This window comes from Tachyglossus aculeatus, chromosome 11 (genome assembly GCF_015852505.1).
Source record: "Tachyglossus aculeatus isolate mTacAcu1 chromosome 11, mTacAcu1.pri, whole genome shotgun sequence".
NCBI lineage: Eukaryota > Metazoa > Chordata > Mammalia > Monotremata > Tachyglossidae > Tachyglossus > Tachyglossus aculeatus.
In genome coordinates, this window is record NC_052076.1 from 52,951,922 (window position 1) to 52,978,055 (window position 26,134).

The 26,134-nt window shown below is 53.0% G+C and overlaps 1 protein-coding gene across 2 annotated transcripts in view; it reads left to right on the top strand.

Moving 5' to 3' along the window:
- The window catches only part of BCAR1 (BCAR1 scaffold protein, Cas family member), a 120,062-nt gene that overhangs the window by 70,899 nt on the left and 23,029 nt on the right, over positions 1–26,134 (top strand). The window contains exons 1-2 of one of the 2 annotated variants that reach the window (XM_038753620.1): positions 3,045–3,210; positions 19,240–19,878. In XM_038753620.1, coding sequence (XP_038609548.1) covers positions 3,199–3,210; positions 19,240–19,878 — 651 coding nt within the window. In that variant the 5' untranslated portion in view covers positions 3,045–3,198. Of the gene's footprint in view, positions 1–3,044; positions 3,211–19,239; positions 19,879–26,134 lie in introns of those variants that run through there. The other variant, XM_038753621.1, reaches the window with a different exon arrangement.

The following is a 26,134-nucleotide window of genomic DNA, read 5'->3' on the forward strand; positions in this document are numbered from 1 at the left end:
TTTAATATGTCTGATATTGAAGGTAGGGGGGAGCTCATAAAAATACTGGTCTGGACCTTCAGATCTTCCCCTACCTGAACCCAACAAAATGATTCACTTCTGATTCACTATGGTTGTACATATTTATTATGGTTGTACATATTTATTACTCTATTTATTTATTTATTTATTTATTTTACTTGTACATTTCTATCCTATTTATTTTATTTTGTTGGTATGTTTGGTTTTGTTCTCTGTCTCCCCCTTTTAGACTGTGAGCCCACTGTTGGGTAGGGACTGTCTCTATATGTTGCCAATTTGTACTTCCCAAGCGCTTAGTACAGTGCTCTGCACATAGTAAGCGCTCAATAAATACGATTGATTGATTGATTGATTGATTCTGTCCCCTACAGCCAAGAGAGATGGGCGTCAGTGAGAACAGTGTTAGGCCTCGGGCAATTTAGAATACATTGTATTCTGTGATTCTATTTCTCATTTTTGTCCCAGTCAAAAGGCCAAGGGGGGCATTTAACTCTATTGAATGAATGAATGAATATTCTATTTATTTTATTTTGTTAATATGTTTTGTTTTGTTGTCTGTCTCCCCCTTCTAGACTGTGAGCCCGCTATTGGGTAGGGACCATCTCTATGTGTTGCCAACTTGTACTTCCCAAGCGCTTAGTACAGTGCTCTGCACACAGTAAGTGCTCAATAAATACGAATGAATGAATGAATGAATTCTATTTATTTTATTTTGTTAATACGTTTTGTTCTGTTCTCTGTCTCCCCCTTCTAGACTGTGAGACCGCTGTTGGGTAGGGACCGTCTCTATGTGTTGCCAACTTGTACTTCCCAAGCGCTTAGTACAGTGCTCTGCACACAGTAAGCGCTCAATAAATTTGATTGAATGAATGAATGAACAGCAGGGCATCTCTGTCCCCTAAATCATGGAGAAGCAGCATGGCATAGTGGATAGCAGACTGTCCCGGGAGTCAGAAGGTTATGGGTTCTAATCCTACCTCTGCCACTTGTCTGCTCTGTGAGGTTGGGCAAGTCACTTCACTAGTCCGTGCCTCAGTACCTCATCTGTAAAATGGGGATTAAGACTGTGAGACCAATGTGGGACAGGGACTGTGTGCACCCTGATTTGCTTGTATCCACCCCAGCTCTTAGTAGAGTGCCTGACACATAGTGTGGCTTAGTGGAAAGAGAACGGGCTTGGTAGTCAGAGGAGATGGTCTGTGCTCTGTGCTCTTTCCACTGAGCCACGCTGGAGAAGGAGGAGAAAGAGGAAGGGGGAAGAGGAGGAGGAAAGAAGAGAATGAAGAAGAGGAGGAGCAGGCAGGAGGGGGAATGGACTCCCTGCATTTGTGTATATATCTATAATTCTATTTATTTATTTTGATGGTATTGGCACCTGTCTACTTGTTTTGTTTTGTTGTCTATCTCCCCCTTCTAGACTGTGAGCCTGTTATTGGGTAGGGACTGTCTCTACCTGTTGCCGAATTGGACTTTCCAATTCTTAGTCCAGTGCTCTGCACACAGTAAGCGCTCAATAAATGCAATTGATTGACTGATTGATTCTAGACTGTGAGCCCACTGTTGGGTAGGGACTGTCTCTAGATGTTGCCAGCTTGGACTTCCCAAGCGCTTAGTCCAGTGCTCTGCACACAGTAAGCGCTCAATAAATACGATTGATTGATTGATTGTCCTTCCTAAGGACTGTTCTCGACTATGAACCCATTGTTGAGTAAGGATTGTCTCTGTTGCCGAATTGTACATTCCAAGTGCTTAGTCCAGTGTACTGCACACAGTAAGCGCTCAATAAATACAATTGATTGATTGATTGATTGTCCTTCCTAAGGACTATTCTCAACTATGAACGCATTGTTGAGTAAGGATTGTCTCTGTTGCCGAATTGTACTTTCCAAGTGCTTAGTCCAGTGCTCTGCACACAGTAAGTACTCAATAAATGCGATTGAATGAATGAGTTGTCCTTCCTAAGCACTTAGTCCAGTGTACTTCCCAAGCGCTTAGTCCAGTGCTCTGCACACAGTAAGCGCTCAATAAATATGATTGATTGATTGATTGCTCTGCCCACAGTCAGCGCTCAATCAATAAGATGGAATGTCCCCCTCTCCACCCCCCATCTTACCTCCTTCCCTTCCCCACAGCACCTGCGTATATGTATATATGTTTGTACATATTTGTTACTCTATTTATTTATTTATTAATTTTACTTGTACATATCTATTCTATTTATTTTATTTTGTTAGTATGTCCGGTTTTGTTCTCTGTCTCCCCCTTTTAGACTGTGAGCCCACTGTTGGGTAGGGACTGTCTATCCCTGATCACCTTGTATCACCCCAGCGCTTAGAACAGTGCTTTGCACATAGTAAGTGCTTAACAAATACCATCATCATTATTATTATATATGTTGCCAACTTGTACTTCCCAAGCGCTTAGTCCAGTGCTCAGCACACAGTAAGCTCTCAATAAATACGACTGATGATGATGATAATGAATGTTATGAATGAATGAATCATCATCATCATCAATCGTATTTATTGAGCGCTTACTATGTGCAGAGCACTGGACTAAGCGCTTGGGAAGTACAAATTGGCAACATCTAGAGACAGTCCCTACCCAACAGGGGGCTCACAGTCTAAAAGGGGGAGACAGAGAACAAAACCAAACATACTAACAAAATAAAATAAATAGAATAGATGTGTACAAGTAAAATAAATAAATAAATAGAGTGATGGAATGACTGAATGAGTCATTCATTCATTCCCTCCCCTTGCCAGGCAGGGGCAGCCTCGTTCCCCAGGTGGAGGGGAGAGAGAGGCAGCTCATTTGCATGGGGAGCCCGGGAGAGCCAATGAGGAGCGCGATTGGGCCGGCCGGGAAACGCCGGGCCGTGATTGGGCCTGCCGGGAAACGGCGGGCTGTGATTGGAGGAGAGCGGCGGCTGGGCCGGCGGCGGGCCGGGGCCAGTCTGCGGCCGGGCTTGCGTGAGTCAGGAGCGGCCGCCGCTTCGGCTCGGTTCGGCTCCTTTCGGCTCCTTTCGGCTCCTTTCGGATCGGCTCGGCTCAGTTCGGCTCGGTTCGGCCCGGACCACGATGCGCCGCTGCAGCTGAAGCCTCTCCCTGTCGCCTGCAACTTTTTCCCTCCTCTCCGGCGGGCCAGCCGGTGCCCGGTGCCCGGGGAGAGGAGAAAATGAACTACCTGGTGAGTAGGCTGGCTTCCCCCTGGCCTGGAATCCTCCCTTTTCCCCTGTGAGCCCACTGGTGGGTAGTGACTATCTCTAGATGTTGCCAACTTGGACTTCCCAAGCGCTTAGTACAGTGCTCTGCACACAGTAAGCGCTCAATAAATAGGAATGATTGATTCAAAGCTCTGTTGAGAGCTCACCCCCTCCAGGAGGCCTTCCCACACTCAGCCCCCTCCTTCCTCTCCCCCTCCCCCCCGCCTTACCTCCTTCCCCTCCCCACAGCCCCTGGATATATTTGTACAGATTTATTACTCTTTATTTCTTTTACTTGTACATATTTATTCTATTCATTTAATTTTGTTCGTATGTTTGGTTCTGTTGTCTGTCTCCCCCTTCTAGACTGCGAGCCCGCTGTTGGGGAGGGACCGTCCCTAGATGTTGCCAACTTGTCCTTCCCGAGCGCTTAGTCCAGTGCTCTGCACACAGTAAGCGCTCAATAAATACGAATGAGTGAATGAATGAATACTAAGAGCTCACCTCCTCCAGGAGGCCTTCCCAGACTGAGCCCCCTCCTTCCTGTCCCCCTCCTCCCCCCGCCTTACCTCCTTCCCCTCCCCACAGCACCTGTATATATTTGTACATATTTATTACTCTTTATTTGTTTTACTTGTACATATTTATTCTATTTATTTAATTTTGTTAATATGTTTTGTTCTGTTGTCTGTCTCCCCCTTCTTGACTGTGAGCCCGCTGCCGGGTAGGGACCGTCTCTAGATGTTGCCAACTTGTACTTCCCAAGTGCTTAGTCCAGTGCTCTGCACACAGTAAGCGCTCAATAAATACGATTGAATGAATGAATGAATATCTCCCCCTTCTAGACTGTGAGCCCGCTGTTGGGTAGGGACCGTCTCTATATGTTGCCAACTTGTACTTCCAAAGCGCTTAGTCCAGTGCTCTGCACACAGTAAGCGCTCAATAAATACGATTGAATGAATGAATGAATGAATGACCGGCAGGCGGAGAGGGTGGTGGGTGCGGGCAGACGTTGCCCGCCGGAGCCCCCGCAACGCTGGTGGAGCGTTCTGGGAATCCCAAAACGATGCCAGGCCTGACCCAACACCGGTGCGTGCCATCTCTGGGTAGGTACCGTCTCCATATGTTGCCAACTTGTACTTCCCAAGCGCTTAGTACAGTGCTCTGCACACAGTAAGCGCTCAATAAATACGATTGATTGAATGAATGAATCTCCCACCCCCCGGGAAGGGGGCTTCCTCTGGGTGGGCTCGGGATTTGTCCCCTGGGTTGGGTCAAAGGGGCAGCCTGGTGGTACAAGGAACCTGCGGTCTAGTACTGGGTCCCAAGACCCCCTCCTCTTCCCACCCCCGGTACGCCAATCCCCCCTGCAGCCCACTCGCGGGGAGGGGTCGGGGGTCGGGCTAGACTTGAACGCAGAGGCCAGTGGTCGTGGGAAGTGCAGCCCTTTTCCGAGCCGGGATGGCTGAGAGCCACGGACATCTGATTCCTATTTAGGCCGCTTAGTCCTGAGATCAGATTTGGAGGGAGGGGGTACAATAGGGCTGACGCATCGAGGATAAGGAAACCTTTTTAAGTAGAAAATTGCCTTTTCCAGAGAATAAGGTAACTCGGATTTGGAGATTGGTCGGGGGTCCTGTTCAGCCCAAGGCCTGGCCGATTGCCGGGAGTAGCCGGGGGATCTTTTGGGATTCATTCATTCATTCAGTGGTATTTATTGAGCGCTTACTGTGTGCAGAGCACTGGACTAAGGCTTGGGAAGTACAAGTTGGCAACATATACCCAACAGCGGGCTCACAGTCTAGAAGGGAATGGGGGTGGGAGGTTCAGGGAGGACAATAGCTCCACGTCCTGACACTGGACAGACATAGACAGACGGGCCAGCCCGCCTTAGGGTGGGAGGAAGCATCTGTGTAGAGCCTGAGTGACATCAGTGGCTCGCCCCTGCGCGTCATGGGGTCTGTCTGCCCAACGGCCCCTAGAGCTGGTTAATGATTCACCCGCAGAGCCATGACCTGCCAGCCTCCAACAAGGAGGAGGAAGGAGGAAAGCAGTCGTGCCCCTTTACCCGCTCTTGGAAAACACTAGTGTGGGCTGACCCGGAGCAGAAGGGGACAGGGAGGGCTTGATGGGACCTGCAGTTCCCGTGCCCTGGGATCTGAGCAGCATCTTGTCCACACCCAGAGACCCTGAATCACATTCCCTTGGAAGCGATTTGTCCTATGCAGTTGAGCCCCTGGCCTTTTGGCAGGGGAAACTTGAGAAAAGTGCTTTGCACTAGTAAGCACTTAACAAATATCATTATAAAAAAAAAAACAAGGAAATCGCAAGTTAGGTGGGGCTGCTTCTGAGACCCGACCGACAGCGTTAGGCTGAATCTCCCGGCACTAGGGGCTACTTATTTTTCTCTCAGCTGCCTTTGACCCCCTCCCTACCCTTCAAGAGCAACCTCAAGACAGCCACTGTCCCCTGGGAACTCACTGGTGGGTTCTGCAGCCTCCCCAGATGAAGGCTGCAGTATGAACCTTGCCCTGTCCCTCTGCTCCAGGAAGGAGGCAGGGAGGCTCTCCTAGCTCCACTTCACCTTCCTGCCTAGTTTTTGCTTAAAAAGGAAAGGCGGATCGACCGGCCAACGTTGAGGGGGCTCCAGGAGTGAAGGGTTTGAATGCTCAGAGCTGACGGAAGTGCCCTATTTGGAAGAAGCAGGTGGGATCTTATCAGGGTTTCCTGGCCCGGTGAACCTAGGGACTGTAAAACAGGTGGAGCGTGGGATTGCTCCAGGAACAGGGTGGGGAAATGGTTCACAGAGCGCCTCTCGGTCTTCCCTGCCAACGCCCCACCCCGGGCAATGGAGAAAGGAGGAGGTGGGTGCCCGCCCGGGGAGCGTGGGGCCTGCCTGCGCATTTTTCTGGGCCCCGAGGGCGCAGCCACTGCACTGAGGCCTAAAAGTACAGGTGTCATCTGGAGACAAGTCCAGACGGGAGAGTGGCTGTAGATTACTCTTTACAAGCCAGAATCCTGGGTTGAGCCAAGCATAACGTGGTTGGAGCTGCAGCCCGCCTTCTCCCTGGCACCCGGCCCCGCTGAGGGCACTTTTAGGCTGTCTAGGCCGGGTTCAGGTTAAACTGGAGTTGAAGGGTGGGTGTGGTGGGGTGTGGTTGGCCTTCCCTGAATCTCTGATCCAAGGGTCTTGGCAAGGGTTCGTGTGAAGCAGCTCTGAGGCGCCTTCCTTTCACTCCCATCACATAACCCGGCCCCTTAGGGACCAGTGGTACCTGCCTTGTGCAGAGCAGTGCTTCATTATCAGCAGAGAGAGGGCCAGAGGCCAGAACTCGACTGTATACAATGTGGTGGCCAGGCAGGGAGCTTTTAGGCTCTGCTCTTCCCTTGGCAGGGTTTGGCACCACTGGGATGATGGAGCGGTTAAAGATAGAGGGGTCGGGGAAGGAGGGGTAATGGGCAGGAAGCCTCCCCGATTCCCACAGCGAATAGTGGGATCAGACCTTCCTCAGTCAGGCACTGGACAGACACAGACAGACAGGCCAGCCCGCCTGGGAGGCTGGGCCAGGTTGAGACTGCCCAGCTCTGGTGTTGAGAGCCTTGCAGCTACAGGCCAGGGCAGGTTGTTTCTCTCCCATTGGCCTCAAAGCCTTCTAGAAGCAGCTTGTGCAGACAAGACCAAGGAATCGGAGAGAAAAGAGTTGTGGGTTGGAGAGCCAAGCCCTGATTTCCACCGCTGGTGTAAGGTTAGGTCCCAGCCTCTGAGAGTTTAGCATCTGCCGCCTCGCTTATGGCTGGGGCCCCGGGCACCAGGTGGAAGGGGAAGTGGACCCTTTAATAAGACCAGGTGTACAGGCAGATTGGTTGGGCGAGGGCCGGGAGGGGATTTTAAAGGCACCACTACTAAATTAAGCCAAGAAATGCCTCCTGTAACCTGCCCCTAGGCTTAATGCAGCGGAGGCTGTAGCTTCCAAGTCTTTTCTTCTTAATTCTGGGGAATCCTGAGGTGGGTGAGGGGCCCACTTTGATTCCTCAGCTTCCTCAACCAGTTCCCCTTTCTTTTCCCACGATGGCCAAGCTCCCTCCCATCCCCGCCCAGAAATGAGTACCAGCCCGGAACCATGCACCGGTAAAGCCGGCTCAGAGCAGCCAAAGTTGCCAATTCCCGGAGGACACCGGGGCATTTGAACAGCCAGAGGAAGCTGGTGGAAGTGGATGTATTCTTCCTACTAGGGTCCAGCTAGGAGTTGGGTGGACGTGTTTTTCCTGAGTGTAAGATCCCCTCCTCACTCTTTTCACTTTGGTACTCGAAGTTAGCTCTTGTGTGCATATTTGTGTGTGTGTGTGTGTGTGTGTGTGTGTGTGTTTAAATGTACACACACCTGAAGGCTGTTTTCTGGTTTACGCTAGCTCTGTGCAGAACCTGGTGTTGTGTGGGGCTGCTTCATACACAATAAAAAAAAACCCATCCCTTTTCAAATGGCTGCACCTCGGGGTGTTGTGTCTTGCCATTGTGTTGCAATGCTGGAAGTTGGAATTGTGCCCTTTAAAGCAGGCTGACCTAGCATATGAAGCCCCAAGGTGTCAGATACACAGAACTCAAAAGGGGAATGGGACTGGGGGAGAAGTGATGATGGATCTTGTCAGCAGCCCCCCTGCCTTACCGCCTTTCTGGCCACCTTTTTTTAAAAATTCAGAGACTGGGATTTTGTGCCCTTCAAGGCACCTCCGGGCGCTCTCCCACCCCATCCTGCCGATGGTGAGTTCTGTCAGGCGGTTGGCCCCAGAGCTGCGGCCCAGAGAATGGTGCCACAGCTTGCTCTGCTTGCCGCCTCCACCGGCCCTGTTGTCTAGCGGAGCCAAAATAGCTGGTGGTGTTTTGAGGGATGGTAGGCTCCGCATCTTGTTTGGTTGGAGGCAGGGTGGTGAAGGCCGCTCAAAATCCTTGGGCCTGCAGTCGAGGCCCGAGACGTCCTTCGGCCTGCCCTGTCAGTGTACGGGTTCCCGCCCCTTGGGAACCCAGCAAGAGGAGCCTCCGGCCTGCCTCCCCAGTGGACCTCGCCCAGCTGAGGCTGGAGACTTGTGGTATCCACAGAGGCGCCTCTGCTCCCTCTCAGACAAAGGGCCTCTATGAGGCCTCCAGTAACGGCCCAAAGGGAGAATGCGGCTCTTCCCGACACACGGCCCCCCTTGTCCCTCAGCTGAGGGAAGGGCAGTCCGGGTGAGTCCTTTTGGGCCCGAAGCCCCCCGTGGCTTGAGGAATTCCCCCCCCCACCTCACCTCCTCTTCCCTTCCCTGCTCAGCCAACCCCGTCCCACTCCTTACCTATCAGCATTTCCATTCCAGCAAAATGTACCACTTGGGGACATGGAGAGAGATGGTGTGTGCTGAGTTTCCGGCTATGTGACGAATAGCACATATAGATCACTAAACGGGGTAAATCGCTATCACTTTCTGTCTTTAGGCCGTCCCGTTCCCTTGATTTCTAGATCAAAGTGGTCTTTATTGAATGAATGACCCCTCTGAGCCGCCTGGCTTCAGAGCGCAGAGCTACTTTCAAATGCTGGAAAATGTTGATGTCTAACGGCAGCCTAGAGAGCGTAATCTGGCCAGAGTGAGAAATGGAAGAGTGAGGTTAGGGGCCCGCATGGAAATCAAAATGACCCCATTATTAAACCACCGTCTCGCAACCTGCTTGGCCAGACCGTCTGGCCCTGAGACCCAGGAATCCTTCGTTGCTCTCTGAGGACAAACAACCTTTTTTCTCAGCCTTCCAGCGCCAAACTAAATACCAAACAGGGAAAGAGGAGGATGCAGCAGACTAGAATTTTGTAGAACTTTCTGCTTCTCACCTTCCCGTGCTCCTCCCCACCCTTTGGGCCCCTCCATAAGCACCTATCTCAAGCAGCATAGCCTAGAGGAAAGAGCACAGGCCTGGGTTCCAGTCCTGAACCTGCCACTTGTCTGCTTTGTGACCTTGGGCGAGGCACTTCACTACTCTGGGTTTCATTTACCTCATCTGTAAAATGGGATTAATACTGTAAGCCCCATGTGGGACATGGACTGTGTCCAACCTGATTAGCTTGTATCTACCCCAGAACTTAGTACAGTGCCTGGAACATAGCAAGCGCTTAACAAATATATATATATATATATATGTATTTTTACATCCTGGGGGGATTAGCCAGGGCTTTATTGGATCAGGAAAAGAAGAATTTACCTCCAGCTCATTTCTTGGCTTTTTCCATAGGCCCTGCCCGCCAAACTAACTTTTCACCTCTAATAATGGGTCCAGAGTTTTATGGCGGGCAGGAGGTGGGGGGAGCCGAGACGGCTTCCATACCCATTCCAGGGATAAGTGGTTTTCCCTTAGGAAGAAAAAACACAGGAGAGGAGGTCGCTAGGTTGTGTTTTTAAATATGGCATTTGTTAAGCACTAACTATATCCCAGGTACTGCCCTGAGCGTTGGGTTAGATTCAAGTTAATCAAGTTGGACACAGTCTATATCCCACAATCTTAATCCTCATTTTACAGATGCGGTAGCTGAGGCACAGAGAAGTGAAGTGACTTGCCCAAGGTTACAGAGCAGGCAAGTGGCTGTGCCAGGATTAGAACCCAGGCCCAGGCTCTTTCCACTAGGCCATTCTATGTGAAGCCCCCCGTCTCAGCCAGGCGAGGAGGAAGACCGAACAGTCGGTCACTTTCCAGTGGCTCGAGTCCAACTTTCCACTTAATCCCCAGCAGAGCTCGGCCGCAGGCCGCTCGCTGTGTGTATAATTGAGCAGGAAGGGAACCGGAGTTCATTGAGGGCTCCAGGAGAGGTTCTGGGTGGACACAATGGACAGCATTATTTGAACGGAGAGAGCATAAAGCTCCTGACCCTTCAGGGCCGTTTGGCCAACAACCGGTTTGTTGTTCTAAGTGAAAAGGACTTGTGGAGGGTTTCTGACTTGGGCGGGTTGGCGTAGCCTGCGCCAGGCCGCTCCTCCAGCCAGCCCAGCTCGCCCCCGGCTTGGGGTCCTGTGGCCCCTGTGACTGCCCCGAGGCTTTGGTTGGGGGGAGAGGGGACGCCGGCTCCAGAAGGTCTGGCCTCCTCTAGGGACTAGGTGGCCAGGGGTGGGGTCTGAGGGACTGGGGAAGCTGGGGAGACTGGGAGACCCTGGGGTTTGCCGTTGACTGAAGGTTCATTCATTGCCGCTTCTATATTAGCCCTGCTTGGTCAGGACTCTGGAGAGCCCGTGGGAGAAAAAGACCATAGAGGTCCCCAGCTGCTTCAGTGGATGGAAAGAAAATTGGTGTCTGTCCATCTGTGTGTGTGTATGTGTGTGTGTGTGTGTCTCCCTCCTTCTCCCCCGGCTTCCCTGAGTGCTCATTTGAGGGTTGGCTCGGCTAGAAACAGAATCCAACTGCGAGTTCAGCCAGTGATCCCAGGGCAATTTGGGTGCTGAAGTTGCCCCCGGCTACGAATGTGCCGTAGGTACAGAGGAAGATCCTCTCGGCTGGGCCAGCCCCACCCTTCAGCCTGGGTCGGGCCATATGGGGTGCCGGAGGAGGCCCAGACTCGCTCCCGAATCGCTAAGCTTGGAAGCGGCAGCAAGGCTTGGGGCTCTGGTCGTTGCCCCGTGGCCCTATAGCCAGGTCCTGTTTTGGGTTCTAGCAGCACAGGGAGCCATTCACAAACTCCAGCCCACCCCGTGGCTGAATTTAGTGGCGGAAGGATGGAGGAGTGGGGCAGCAGGAACAAGGTGGCATTTTCCCGTGTCCTGCTGGGCCCTTGACAGGGTGCTTCGTGGTCACTGAGCACTTGGCTTTACATCAGTGTTGCTTGGTTGGGTCCTCCCTATCCTTTGGAACCCGCATTTAAAACAGGAAAAAGCTTGGACCCAGACTGGTGGCTGTGGTTCAGAGGAATTCTCCGCGAGGACAGAGGGAGTCACCATGGGATAAGGCTGACAGGGACCCTGTTTGGGGAATAGGGTGAGGGGTGGAGGTGGGCGGAGGGGCCAGTTGGTTTCTTCACAGGGTTGCAGCCCTGGTCGCTATCTCTCCGTAATCTGCCTGGCTGGCTAAGGAATGGGGACCCCTGGGTCCAGGTGCGGAGTTTCAGGTCAGGAATGTGGCAGCTCAGGAGCGGTATGCAGCGCTCCCAGCACGTTCCAACCTGCTCCCGGCTGCTGTTTACTGACTCCTTGGGGAGAGGCTGGGGGCCTGCCGCGCTCCCCTTTGGATCAGCGAGCCTCCGGCTCAGCTTCACGACGGTGTTCTTGCTTCCAGCGCCCTGCTGCCTCTCAGTCAATCAATCAATCAATCAGTCGTATTTATTGAGCGCTTACTGTGTGCAGAGCACTGTATTAAGCGCTTGGGAAGTACAACCAGGCAGCGAGGAGCGGGTGAGGGCCACTGAGGGTCTCTGCCTCTGCTCTCCCTTGTTAATAGCCACTTAGCGTTGTCATCGTGGGTGACCTCCTGACATTCTGTATGTTGTGTGTGCAGGTTAAGCCAACCTCAAGCATGGGTGGCCTAACAGAAGGCGTTCGTCTAGAGTGGCTCAAGAAGTCACATTCCTACCCTCTGGGGCCAAAAGAGAACAACTTTTCTCCCACACATCTTTTTGAGGCCCCGGGAGGAGTGGGGCACCTTTGGCGGGCAAGCCATAACCAGCCGGCCAGTCGACAGTTCAGTCGCTGGTATTTATTGAGCGCTTATTGTGTCCGGCCAGTCAACAGTTCAGTCGCTGGTATTTATTGAGCACTTATTGTGTGCAGAGCACTGTACTAAGCACTTTAGAGAGTACAATATAACAGTATAATAGAGTTGATATGCTCCCTGCTCACTAGGAGCTTACAGTCTAGATGGGGAAATGGACATTAATATAAATAAATAAATCACAGATATGAGCATAATTGCTTTGGGGCTGAGGGAGGGGTGAATGTGGGGAGCAAATCCAAGTTTAATCAGTACTAAGTGCTTGGGAAAGTACAGTACAACAATAAACAGTGACATTCCCTGCCCACAGTGAGCTTGAAGTCTAGAGCCAGGGAGACAGACATCAGTACAAATAAATAAAATTACACATAGGTACATCAGTGCTCTGGGGCTGGGAGGGGGGAAGAGCAAAGAGAGCAAGTCAGGGCGACGCAGAAGGGAGTGGGAGTTGAGGAAAAATCCCAGTGCAAGGGTGACACGGAAGAGAGTGGAAGAAGAGGAAATTGGGGACTTAAGTGGCAGTTGGATTTAAGTGGCTGCCGCTTGCGGCTCTTACAAGCTCTGAGCCGGTTACTGACAAAATGTTCTCCTGCACCCCCTGGGCCAGAAACTCCAAAAGCCCTCGGGTGAGATCAAACTCTGAGATGTTCCAGGACACCCCAGGGAGTGGCTAGCCCATCGCTCTCTTGGTTCTGTGAGGAGATTGCTGGCCCGATTCAGGTTTTGTGGACTACAAGCCCCCCTTTTCCTCAGCTCCCCCTCCCCTCTTCACTGCCCTGACTCACTCCCATTGCTCCCTCTCCACCCCACAGCACTTGTGTGTATATGTACATATCTATAATTCTATTTTTTATATTAATGCCTGTTTACTTGTTTTGATGTGTTTATAGTTCTGTTTATTTATATTGATGCTATTGTTGCCTGTTTACTTGTTTTGATGTCTGTCTCCCCACTTCTAGATTGTGAGCTGGGGTTGTCTTTTTATTGCTGAATTGTACTTTCCAAGTGCTTAGTACAGTGCTTTGCACACAGTAAGTGCTCAATAAATGTGATTGAATGAATGAATAACTTGGCAGGGCAGAGGCCGAGTTGGTTAGTGGAGTCTGAGGGTTTCCCCTACACACATCCAAGGATGGCTCAATTGGAAAATGGACAGTAAAGCGATGGGGGCAGGAAGGAGAGACGGTTTGGCCTGTTGATGCCTGGGATACGTTGAGCCCTTTAAAAAACAAACAACCAAAAAAAAGTAAGAGGTTGAATGGACCAAGGGTGACCAAAAGAGAACAGCCTTCTTCCATAAGTCCTTGTGGGGAGGGTGGCAGGGAGCCGGGGAATTTGCTCAGCAGGCCGGACCTAGCCGGTCTGGGATTGCCTGCGGGATTAAACCTTCTCCTTCCTGTCGGTTCCAGAAGGATGTCCCTACTTTGTGGTGCCATTGTTTCGGTGAGGTAGACCCTGGCCAGATGCCATCACCTGGGGCCAGGAGCCTTGGGAAGGGAGCATCACCTGGTCCTCTTTTTTTTTTCTTTCTTTTTAAATGGCATCAGTTAAGTGCTTACCATGAACCCGGCACTGCACTAAGCGCTGGGTTAGATACGAGCTACCTCGTGGGGCTCATGGTCTTAATCCCCATTCTTCAGATGAGGTAACTGAGGCATAGAAGGGTCAAGTGACTTGCCCAAGGTCAAACAGCAGGGATTAGAACTCAGGTCCTGCTGCTCCCAAGTTCACTAGGCCGTACACAGGCCACACTTGGATCTCCTCACCCCAGGGTCCCCGGAGCACGCCCTCAAAGGTAATTGGGGAGGGCTGGATTTACGCCCCAGAGTAGACTATACAATTACAAGTTGTCTTTAGCTGGGGCCAGCACAGACATTACAATGATCTCATGGGTGGTAGGGGTGGCGGGAAATGGGGATGTGTCTCCTCGGGGGTGAGGGAATAGAAAGCTATCTAATCATCCCTGCAGCACCCCGGGTAGCTCAGCTAGCGGCTTCCTCTCTCCCCCACATCTTGAACAGGAAAGTCAAGGTCGTGGCCCCGCTCCAACCCTGGACCCACCGTCACTGCCGTCTTTGCTGGGGTTTCTTGCACTGGTCACGTGAATTCCGTTCACGGGGCTGGCCACCTGGCGCCGACCTCCGCCCGTCTCCTCCATGTCCTCCTCTTCCTCCTCCTTCTCCACTTCTTCCTCCTCCTCTTTCTCTTCCTTCACTCCAGCCCCCTGCCCACCCCCCAGGGACGCTTCCCTCTAGGATTGAAGGGACCAGCCGAGATTTTCCACAGTTGTCCCGTTCTCCGGCGGCAGAGGAAAGGGGTTCTGGGAAGGCTGGAGTTGATGGCTCTGTACAGGAAGCAGATCGCTGAGGTCAGAGCGCAAGCCAGTCCTTTGGAGGTGGGCAGGCAGGCGGGCAGAAGTGATCTGGGAAGAAAGAGAGTTCTGTTGTACGTTTTCTTCTCACTTGAGCGTGGTTCATTGTGGTGAAGGAATGGGCCTGGGGTATGGGGACCCGGGGGGCTGGGTAAGAGGGGGGAAACCATCTCCCTTTGTGCCGGTGCTGTTGATGCTGTGTGTGTGTGTGGAACTGATTGCCTCCCCCCTCCCTCTCCACCCCGTAGGGGACTTGCTGTCGCTGACTGGGCTAGAGGGGAATTCTCTTTCTGACTCACTTTCCAGGCACTTCCTGTCCGTTGGGAAGGTTAGGGGGTGGGCAGAGGAGCCAGCGACCCGAAATGGAAATGAAACCCGGTCAGAACGTGGTGTCGAGCGGGAGGGGCCCAGCCAGAGGCTCCGGCTGCATCCTGGGGTCATGGTTGTAGGCGGTCCTGTTTCCACCCACCCTCCTCCCTCTCCCCGCCGCCAAGCAGGCAGCTTTGGACACAGGATGTAATTCGTACACTGAGGAGAGGCAGGCGAGAGACCATATTTGGGAAATCTCCGGCTCCAATGGCATATCTTTGTCCCTGCCTCCAACCCGGTATTTGGTGAGGGTCTCTTTCACATCCTCCTCTCCGTTTTTCAGAGTGGTGAAGGAAGGGAGGACGTTTAGGCCCAGTGAGAGAAGCTAGCAGCATAGTTTTAAAGGGTTAAGTCTTCCCCTCCCCGCCCCCCCACCCATTTCCCTGATTAGATGCTTCATTCAGACTTCTGATCTCACAGAAGCTTTAGAGTTTCCTGTCTCCTGGCCGTCGTAGTCTGGGCCTCCGTTCAAGAAGGCTGTGTCCCACCCTCTCCAGAAAAAGGGGATCGCGTTGTCCCACTCCTTGAGCCCCCCACTCCTCCATATGCTTCCCCCTCTCCACGAGCTGCTGCCCTGGTTTGTCTGTTTACATTCCCATCACTTCTCTGTTTCCTCTTAACTTCCCACATGCCAGGTCCCTGGTTGTCCCTGGGGTTGGGAACAGCTGGTGCTGCCTTGCATTTTTTTCCTGAGATTTGGGAGCAGGGATCTGGGCTTGGGGTAGCCACCCCAATCCCCCGTTAGCAGTAGTCTGCAGTATCCGACCAAGCCCGGACCTATGCCCAGAGAGAGAGAGAAAGCGGGACTCTGGAAGGTATGGGTGGGGCAAGGGACCTCCTAGCCTAAGGGCTGGAGCTGGCATAGAGTGACCCTAAAAAATGAGATGAGCTGTGGGGAGGGCAAGTGCCTAGTGGAAGGAGTCCAGGATGGGAGTCAGAGGACCTGGGTTCTAATCTTGACTTTGCCACTTGTCTCCTGTGTGACCTCAGATGAGTTACTTCATTTATCCGTGCCTCAGTTTCTGCATCTGCAAAATGGGGCTTCAATCCCTGTGCTCTCTCCCCTTTCAACTCTGGGTCCCCTGTGAGCTAGGGACTGAACCAGACCTGATTATCTTGGATCTACTCCAGTGCTCCAGTGCTTAGTACAGTGCTTAGCACATGGGAAGCACTTAACCAACGCCACAATTATTAAGTAAGGTGAGCCTGTGGAGAAAGGCTGGGTACCTGAGCTCTCAAACTATCATTCAGCCCTTTCCTCACCACTGCTTGCCCCCGCTCCCCCATCCCACTACAGTATTCTCTGCTGGGAGAAAACAGGAAAGTCTTTAAGATTAAACAGGATGGAACATGAGGAAGTGCAGGAAAAGGGTTCCTCCCAGCAAGGATGCTCAAGCGGTTCACTGCGGCCTTGCTCCTGGACCCGGGCCCTGAGGCCCTGCCGCCTGTGGAAGTCCCATTAGACCAACAGGGAGGTGGTCATTTTACCCACCAAGCTCCAGAGTCCGTTTCCAAGGCAGTTGTAATCAAAAGCCAGGTCCCTCTGGCTCAGGGGGCAAGCAGCCTGGGTATTGGACCGGAATTGAGTGCTGGCCCTTGGAAACTCTGGCCCTCTTTGTCTTCCTCTTGCCCTGGGGGCTCTGCTCTGAGCCAGCAAGGCATCTTGACCCAGCCGCCGGGCGCCCCAGCCAGAAATGACCCGCAACATTTCAGAGCAGGAACCAGCTTTTTCCACGGGGGTGCTGCAGACCCCCTTTATTGCTCCCCTTTCCCTCACCTTCCAAACCTCCCCAACTACTTACTCTGGGGCTGGGACAGACCCCTAACACAAGAGGGACAAGGGTTCAGAAAAGGGAAGTTGAGACTATGTAAGGGGGCAGCCGCACTCTGACCTGGATGTCCCGTTGGCTTCCCACTGTTCCCAGCTCCCTTGAGCCTGGATAATCTTTACTCTACGGGCCTCCTGTTTGTGGAGACCCGTTGTCAGTTGGGCACGCCCTCTGCCCGCCCTCAGCCAGCAGCGGGTTAGGAAGGCAGGGGCATATGGAAGGACTGAAAGGCCCTTGAGGGCAGGGATTGGATCTCCCAGCTCTGTCGTACTCTCCCAAGTGCTTAGTACAATGCCTTGTCCACCATGGGTGTTCAATAAATGCCACTGATTAATTAGAGAAGCAGCATGGCTCAATGGAAAGAGCACGGGCTCGGGAGTCAGAGGTCATAGGTTCTAATCCCAGCTCCGCCACGTGTTTGCTTTGTGACCTTGGGCAAGTCAATTCCTCAGCCTCAGTGACCTCATCTGTAAAATGGGGATTAAAACTGTGAGCCCCCTGTGGGACAACCTGATCACCTTTTATCCCCCCCCCCCCCCAGCATTTAGAATGGTGCTTTGCACATAGTAAGTGCTTAACAAATGCCATCATTATTATTATTATTAGGAAACCGGTGTTCCGAACAGCCCAGTCAGAAATAGGAGGACTGGTAGGGGGATGGAGCTTTTCTTCCCTGTCCCTACTCTGTCCCTACTCTGTCCCCAACTTCCCTCACTAGTACAGGCACCTCCACCAGATGGAGGAGTTGGGAGCTGTGTCTGGTTTTGACCCCCTGAGCCCCATGGAATTAATAATAATAATAATAATGGTATTTTGTTAGACACTCACTGTCGAGGACTGTTCTAAGCACTGGGGTAGATACAAGCTACTCAGGTTGGACACAGTCCCTGTCCCACATGGGGCTCACAGTCTTAATCCCCATTTTACAGATGAGGTAACTGAGGCACAGAGAAATGAAATGATATGCTCAAAGTCACAGAGCGGATAAGTAGAGGAGTCAGGATTAGAACCTAGATCCTCCTGAATCCCAGGCCCGGGCTCCATGATGGGCCGGGAGAAGCAGGTGACACCTTCTCTTTGCTTTCTCCAGCTATAGCCCAGGGCTGAATTATGGGACTAAGCAAATGGCTCCTGGCTGTCTCAGCTTTCCCGCTCTGGAGCAAGAAACCGAGGGCATTTCTTCCCATGTGACAAACACGAGTTCTAGGTTGTGCCAGGTTCTTCCTGGCCCCACAGCACCCAGAGAGTCCCAGCCCCCCACTTTCTCCTACCCTCTGGGCCTGCAGGGAGTCCAGTTAGAACCATACTCACAGCAGGTGCCGGGGGCTGGTTAGCAAGAAGTCTGACCAAGGAGTGGGAAGGGGAAGAGCGAGGCCCCAGGATTCGGGCCCTTCTCCCACCTTCCCAGAGAGCCAACCCAGAGGGCCCTTCCCAATCCTTCTCCCGCACCCTTAATGGACTGGACTGGGGAATTGGAAGATCTGGGTTCTAAATCCCCTTTCTGCTACTTGTCTGCTGGACGATATTGGGCAAGTCACTTTATGTCTCCGTGCCTCCATTTCCTTATCTGTAAAATGGGGCTTTCAATCCCTGTCCTCCTTCCCCATTAGATTCTGAGCCTCATGTTGGGCAGGGATTACCTTGTATCTACCCCAGTGCTTAACTCAGTGCTTGGCTAGTAAGCCCGTAATAAATACTTGTATCATTGCTGTCATCCCCTCACGAATCCCAGGGGAATCTGCTGAAAATCTCGGCTGTGTAGAGTGGGGGAATATCAGGCTTCCTGGGTATGTCCCAGCCCAGCTCAGTCTCGAGAGGCTGGATGCTAGGTTAATTATGATAATAATAATGATGGTATTTGTTAAGTGCTTAGAATGTACGAAGCACTGTTCTAAGCACTGGGGTAGATACAAGGTCTTCAGGTCGTTGCACGTGGGGCTCATAGTCTTAATCTCCATTTTACAGATGAGGTAACTGAAGCACAGAGAAGTTAAGTTACTTGCCCAGAGTCACACAGCTGATAAGTGGTGGAGCCAGGATTAGAACCCACGACCGCTGACTCCCAAGCCCGTGTTCTTTCCACTAAGCCACGCTGCTTCTGCGATTACGGCCTGCAGCCCATGGACCTGGGGCTCCTTAGGTCCTTGTCCTCCGGGCTGCCGCTTCCTGCATTCCTGCCCCGCTTTTGCTATGAGAGGAATGTGGTGAGGTGACTGGTTTGCTACCCCGTCTGAGAAAGAGTGTCGAGTCATAGGCAGAGTACCTGTAGTTCAAGCTGAACCAGGGGAAAATTTTGATTCCCATAGCGGGAGTTTCCGTGGAACACTCCCCCCACCTCTGCAGCTGGTCCTGTTCACCGGGCTCCTCGCTCACTTCCCAACTCCCCATCCTCCAACGCCTGGTCCTTTCCATTGCTCCACTCAGCGGGGCAGCTGACAACCCGCCCTCTTTTAAAAATAGTGTTTCTGAGGCACATAGCTGGTTGGCCTAAGGACCTTGGTGACATCTCACTCACCCCCTTGGACTATAGGAGTTCTCTCTGGGGCTGTAGAGCCTTCACACTTCCCTGCATCCGCCCAGGTCCGGGATACCACCCGGAGGTAGACAGAAGGCGGCCTCGCTGGGCCCAGCTTGGGGATGGAGCCGGGGTCCGCGGGCGTCTGGTGGGCGGCGTGGGAGAGAGGGCATTTTGGGAAGGAATGGTGCCTAACTCTTCTCTCTCCCGCCTCATCCCCAGAACGTGCTAGCCAAAGCGCTATACGACAATGTGGCCGAGTCCCCGGACGAGCTGTCCTTCCGCAAAGGGGACATCATGACCGTGCTGGAGCGCGACACACAGGGCCTGGACGGCTGGTGGCTCTGCTCGCTGCACGGGCGGCAGGGCATCGTGCCGGGGAACCGCCTGAAGATCCTGGTGGGCATGTACGAGAAGAAGCCGGGCGGGACGCCCGGCCAAGGGCAATTGCAGCCCCCCCACGCCTCTCAGGGGCTGTACTCCGGGCTGTCCCCGGCCTCGCAGTACTCCCTCATGCACCCGGCCTACCAGTCACCCGGGGACAGCGTCTACCTGATCCCGACTCCCAGCAAGGGCCCGGGGGGTGTCTACCCAGGCACCCCCACCTCCAGCAAGCAGCCGCCACTCTACCCGACGCAGAGCCCTCACCACCAGGTTCAGGGCCAGCCCCAGGAGTTCTACCAGGTGCCACAGTCATCTCTGAACCCAGCCCAGGAGGTCTACCAGATGCCCTCGGGGCCCGGGAGTCCACCCCAGGATATTTACCAGGTGCCGCCCTCCGCCGGGCTGGGCCAGGAGATCTACCAGGTCCCCCCATCCTTGGACGCACGCAACTGGGACGGGATGAAGCCGCCGGCCAAGGTACAGTAGCTCCTCCGCGGCGGACCACCTCTGGCCCGCCGCTGCCACCGCGATGCTCACGTGCCGGGGCGGATGTGGGCTGTTTCCCGGGTCAACGTGGGGTGGTGCCGAATAGGAATGGGTGTGGCCATCCGTGTCCAGGTTCCTTGCAGTGGAACCCCCTTGGCTTGAGGCCTTGAAGAACGTGGTGGGTTTTCTTCCGTACCCCATCCCCGGGCTCGAGGATGAACCGAATTGAATTGGCTGGCGGAGGGTCCGCTCGGCAACAGAGTGGCAAGCGGGAGGGACCCTATGTAGCCGAGCCGAGGAACGGGGCTGAGGTGGTCCCGGGGGTCTGTCCCAACGTCGGCCCGTGAGCACCCGCTCAGCAGCGTTCAAGAATTCCAATTCGGCTGCTCAGATTCAAATTCCGGGCGCTCAAAACAGAGAGCCACAAGTCTCCTCGGCAAATTGACGCCAGCAGGAAGGCAGGGTGGGCGATGGGAAAACTGGCTGTCTTCTGGGCTCCGTGCGAAAGACAGCCGCCAAAGCCTCTCAGGCGACAGTCGCCTCTTCACTGCAGCCGCTGCTGCTGCAAGCTGAAGAGGCAGCAGCTGGGATGGAAGATTCCTGGCCACAGGGCATTCATTGTCTGTGGGCTCCCAACATAAGGTGTCTCTGGGGTCAGATGGGGGCAGAGAGGAGAGGGCTGGCTCCCCAAGCAGCCTGGTTTCTGTTCCTCAAACCGATCGGGTGTTTGGGCTCCCAGGACCTTCAGTCCATGGGACACTCCACCAGCCCATCAAGATTTCACCGCTCCCCAACCTTCCCAGTATTAGTGGCATCCCATCCCCTCTGATGTCCCCCAGCAATGATGCGAAGGGATCCAGGGTCTGCGTCCAGCATATACTGTACTCATTGCCGTCCACCCCTTCTTCCCATTGAAGTGTCCGGAGGACCCCATGCAAAAGTAACTGAGGAAGGGTTTATTCCTTTCCCTTTTTTTGCGCTGTTGAGGTTATTGTTAACCTCAGAGGGGAGAATGGGGCCAGTGAAAGTGATTCTGACTTTCTTAATGTACTGGGGTGGTCTGAGGCTTTTGGAGAGAGAAGTAGCTTCTTAACACATGTGACTCCTCCGGAGAGCTTGGGGAATCCATCTTGACACCCAACCACCCGCCGGCATTTCTACTCCGTGTCCCTGCTTGCCGTTTATTTTTGCAACCTGTCCCCAGAGAGCAGAGGAACACAGGTAACTGCCGCGGAGCACAGAGCGGGATCTGATTTCTCACTTATGGCAGGAATTTTGGAGGCTTTGTTAATTCCCCAAGACAAATCCCATTCAATAAGTCCCATCAATGCCACCATTGTTTATTTTCCCTGAGTTTATTCCCTGCCCAAGGCAGAAGGACTGTAGGGCACCAGGAGTAGTAGTAGTAGTGGATCTAATAATATATTAGGAAGCAGCATGGTGTAGTGAATAGAGAATGGTCCTGGGGGTCAGAAGGTCATGGGTTCTAATCCTGACTCTGCCACTTGTCTGCTGTGTGGCCTTGGGCAAGTCACTTCTCTGAGCCTCAGTTACTTCATCAAAGACGGGGACTTTGTCCAACCCAGTTTGCTTGTATCCACCCCAGTGATTAGTACAGTGCCTGGTACATAGTAAGCGCTTAACAAATGCCTCAATTATTATTATATTAAATGCTCACTGTGTGCCGAGCAGTGTACCAAGAGCCAGGAAAGAGGACACAGGTAGGAATCGGACACAGTTCCTGTTCCTCGGGGTGCTCAAGAGTGTAAGACGTGCTGAGTTTATTCTCTCTGCCCACTCATTTCTTCTTCCCCTGAAGCCTGGCTCTAAGGACAAGTGGATGTGAGGTAGCCTCTTCACTTCCCGCACTGTGGTCATCCTTCCAGCTGGTAGCACTTTCCCTTTTGTGCCTCAGTTTGTTCAGCTGTAAAATGGGGTTCATTACGGGTCGTGCTTCTGGAAAGCCGTGTCACGTAATGAGGTCAGAAATCCATGAATATCGATCTAAATACCCATCAGTGGTATTTATTGAGCACTTACTGGGTACAGAGCACTGGACCGAGGGTTTAACTGGTTATTCTTTAACTGCTCAGAGTGTCCCTGGAGCGGCCAATGACCAGCAGAAGAATTGGACTCTTGCTCTGAGGGAGATAAGACAAGAAAGAAGGCATTTTGGATAATGCTATTAAAAGAAAACCCCACATGCTCTGAACTCTTCCAAGAAAGGGGCTGTTGAAATGGTCTGGTGGTTACCGTGTTGGTGACCGAAAGCGGGTAGCGGGCCAGCTTGTGCAACCCCTCTGGAGCAGGGCTGGCTCGACTTGAGCTTTCTCGGGCCCCGGGCCCTCTGGCCCAAACTCTCAGTTGTGTCTCCCCTGGCTCCTTCAAAGCCATCTGTCCGGGCTCCCTCATCCCATGTCAACCGGCCATTCAGCCGACCCAGATTGTTCAACACCCCAAGGGGCTTCCCGGTGGTCTTGGCTACAGTTGGGTCCGTCCTCTCCCCCGACCCAAGTCCTGTGTCCACCCAGGGCAACGGAGAGCAGGTAGCCTGGTAGGAGAGGCTGGGCTGGCCGGCCCAGAACACGGCACTTCCTCCTCGAGAGGCCCGTCTCCGGGTGATTCAGAGTTCACATGTTTAGGCCCCGAGACCTGCACCCCAGTGACTCACCCCACGCGTTTATTAATACGTCCCCGCAGCTCTTATCTCCATCTCCCCAGGAGCACGGAACCACATTTGTTTGGGGAGGCCGGTGGCTGAGCGCTGACCAGGTGATTCAGCCCCGGGCGGCCCGCAGCTGGAGCGCACAGATTCGGTTGGGTGATTAATGATCCAGCAGTGGTATTTATTGAACACTTCCTGGACTTTGATCACTGTACTAGGTGCTTGGGGGCAAACAGTATTATAGTGTTAGTAGATATATTTCCTGCCCACACAGAGCTCATTGTCTAGAGGGGAAGACCGACATTAAAATAAATTACCGTTGGAAGATGGCAGACTGTAGAGAAGCAGCTTGGCGTAATGAGTAGAGCAATGGACAGAGCACAGATCTTGGCTCCACCACTTGTTTTCTGTGGAACCCTGAGCAAGTCATTTAACTTCTGTGTGCCTCAGTTACCTCATCTGTAAAATGGGGATTAAGACTGTGAGCCCCACGTGGGACACAGACTGTGCTCAACCTGATTGGCTTGTAGCTACCCTAGCACGTAGTACGGTCCCTGGCATATTAGGCACTTAACAAATACCACTAAAAATATGTAATTAAGTGCCGTGGGGCTGGGGTAAATTTCAGGTTGTTAAGGGGAACAGATCCAAGTGCATAGGCATCTTAGAAGCGAGGAAAAATGGCAGAAATGAGGTCCTACTCAGGGGAGGCCTTCTGGAGTAGTTGTGATTTTAGGAGGGCTTTGAAGGTGGGGAGGGAGAGGAGGTCTGGTCCAAACCGTTCCTGACCTCCATGTGTCAAAATAGAATGCATGCCCTTGGGGTGCAAAGTGGCGCCTTCCTCTTGCCCTCCAACCTTGTTGCTAGTCCACTGTGGTCAAGTTGCCATGCAACTAACAGGATTCTGCCTACGTTAGTTAAGGATCTGGACATCCTTTTTCTGGTGGTAGCAATTTCACTGGTGGGCCTTCTGGACAATGGTCCCGTAAACAGGAGATCCCTATCTCACTGACAGTTGATTATAATTTACCATCTAATGTCCGTATTTCTACAATGTGAAATCAAATTTGTCAGACTCCAGCAAGTCTCTCGGGACTAGGTTGGTTGGCAAACCTGATGATGAAAAAGGACTTTTCCCCTTTCACCGGACCCGAACCTGCCACAGCAGAGAGAGAGAGAGGAAGAGGGAGGGAGCCCCCTCAGACCGAGAAGGTGGATGAGAGGTAGAAGGAGGGGGACAGATTCCGAGGGGCAGAGGTGGGGGTGGGCTGCCTAGGGAACAGATTTGATCCCAGAGTCGTGGGATCAGTTGCCATCAAGCGAGGGGCTTGTCTTCTTGAGGAACTGGCCACTTTTCAAAAATTGGAAACCCAGGCTAGAAGATGCCGGCTGCAGTGCAGGAGCTTGGGTGTGAACAAAGAGATGACTTGAGCAGAAGCACAGGTGCTGACTTGGGCCCGGGAGAGGCAGAAGCTGTTGGCACTGAGCTGAATCTACCTCTGTTGCTTAGTCCCAGGCTTGGCACGTAGTAAATGCGTAACCGAAAGCCCAGCGATTAGTAACAGTGAACCGGGTACAGTGCTTTGAGGGCCCTGGCCCCATCTAAGCTGGTTAGATCCCGGAGGGTGGTGATCGGACAGTTGCGCCACTCCTCCTCTTTCCTGTGTCCCTTTTTAGAAACAGCTCATCTGGGTGCAAATTTAGATGGCCTGATTTGAAATAGCCAAGTGCAGGCACCCATAGGACATCTGCATTTTTTTTTTTTTGGTCTCCTGGGTCAAAAGCAGGGCTTTTGGGGATTCTGGTTTCTCATTTGGCCGGTCAGGAGCTGCGTGTATGTGTGTGTCTGTGCAGGGGCGATGAACCCCTGGGTACCCCTTCCACTCTCTCTTCTTTTCCTATGGAATTTAAGTGCTTACTCTGAGCCAGGCACAGTACTAAGCACTGGGGTAGAGCACGGTTGTCAGGTTGGGCCCAGTCCCTCCTGTCCCTCATGGGGCTCACAGTCTTAATCTCCATTTTGCAGATGAGGTGACTGAGGCACAGAGAAGTTAAGTGACTTGCCCAACCTAGTCACGTAGCAGACTAGTGGCAGAGCGGGGATTAGAACTCGGGTCTTTCTGACTCCCTAGTCTGTGCTGTATCCACTAGGCCCTGCTGCTTCTCCAAGCACAGACCCATCTTCTGCAAAGAGAAACCCCAACAGCCTCACCAAGAAGCCCCCATTAGGCCTCCTCCATCCAGGCAATGCCCCATCTCCCCCATTTGGGGTGACTTCCTGTTGGACGTTGGTGGGACAGGGTCATAACCCCGAAAGGAGACTAGGCCAGAACCTGGAGCTCACAGGCCTGGGGGTTCCTGGTTCCAACTGGACCATGGACTCGATGTGATCCTGGCCAGTTTTCTTTGTTTTTTTTTTTTTTTACAGTTTCCACATCCTCCTCGGTGAGTCGAGGAGCAGCCATGAAACTCCCAAGGTCTGGCAGGACTGTTGCAGGGCACTGCCAATGAGGCCACTCTGGGTGGTCTGGCTCACTCCACGCTTTCCCCATTTCTGGGGGAGAGGGTGTCCAAAGGGACCCATTTTCAGACCTTTTTTCCCAGAGCAGGCGGCAGGTGAAGGGGGAGAGCTCCCCTGACCTTGGCCAAGCCTCCCTGCCATGGTGTGCATGCCTCTGTGATCCCTGTGCCCTCAGGTAAACCTCTAAGTGTTCTGGTTTTGGAGCATTTTCTGGTTGATAGAGCACAGGCTTGGGAGTCAAAAGGACCTGGATTCTAATCCCGGCTCCTCCACTTTTCTGCTATGTGACCATGGGCAAGTCACTTTACTTCTCTGGGCCTCAGTTACCTCATTTGTAAGACTGTGAACCCCATGTAGGACAAGGACTGTGTCCAACCTGATTAGTTTGTATCTACCCTAGCATTTAGTACAGTGTCTGGCACATAGTAAGCACTTAAACACCACAATTATTATTATTATTGTTTGGGCATTTCCCAGAGCCCCGGGAGACTGTGCCACCCTTAGCCACCGCCCGGGCAGTTCCTCCACCACCTCCGAGGAATGGTGGCAACTGATCTGTCAGATCCAAAGGTCATAAGTGGCATCTTGGGTCGCGAGGGAGTCCCATCCCTTCCGTCTGTCCCACCCCTCCCCCAGCACACGCGTGCACATGCTCCCTCTCTCCCTCTCTCTGCCTCAGGCCCAGCTATGCCTCGCTGGGACAGCTGGAGCCGCAGGGGACTGTCTGCCTTCCTGCCCTGGGGTGGGCGGGTGGACTCCACCATCCTTTGTCCCCGAAGCCTGCCTCCGCCCCGGACATCCAGACCGTTGAGGCAGCGGGAATGCACTGCCCACTTGGGCCAGATGGACGGACAGGAAGGGAAGGTAGAGACAGAATCCGCTGCCACTCTTGGTTGATGCTAATAGCTTTGTGTCCTCTGTACATGGGAGCGTATTCAGACGGTATGGCTTCTCCAGGTGGCTTGTCCAGCTCCCTCATGCCATCTTTCAACCTGCACCTTGGGGCCAAGCTGGCCTTCTCTTCTGGCCTTCCCTGGGTCTGCAGAACCTGGCCCTGCCCT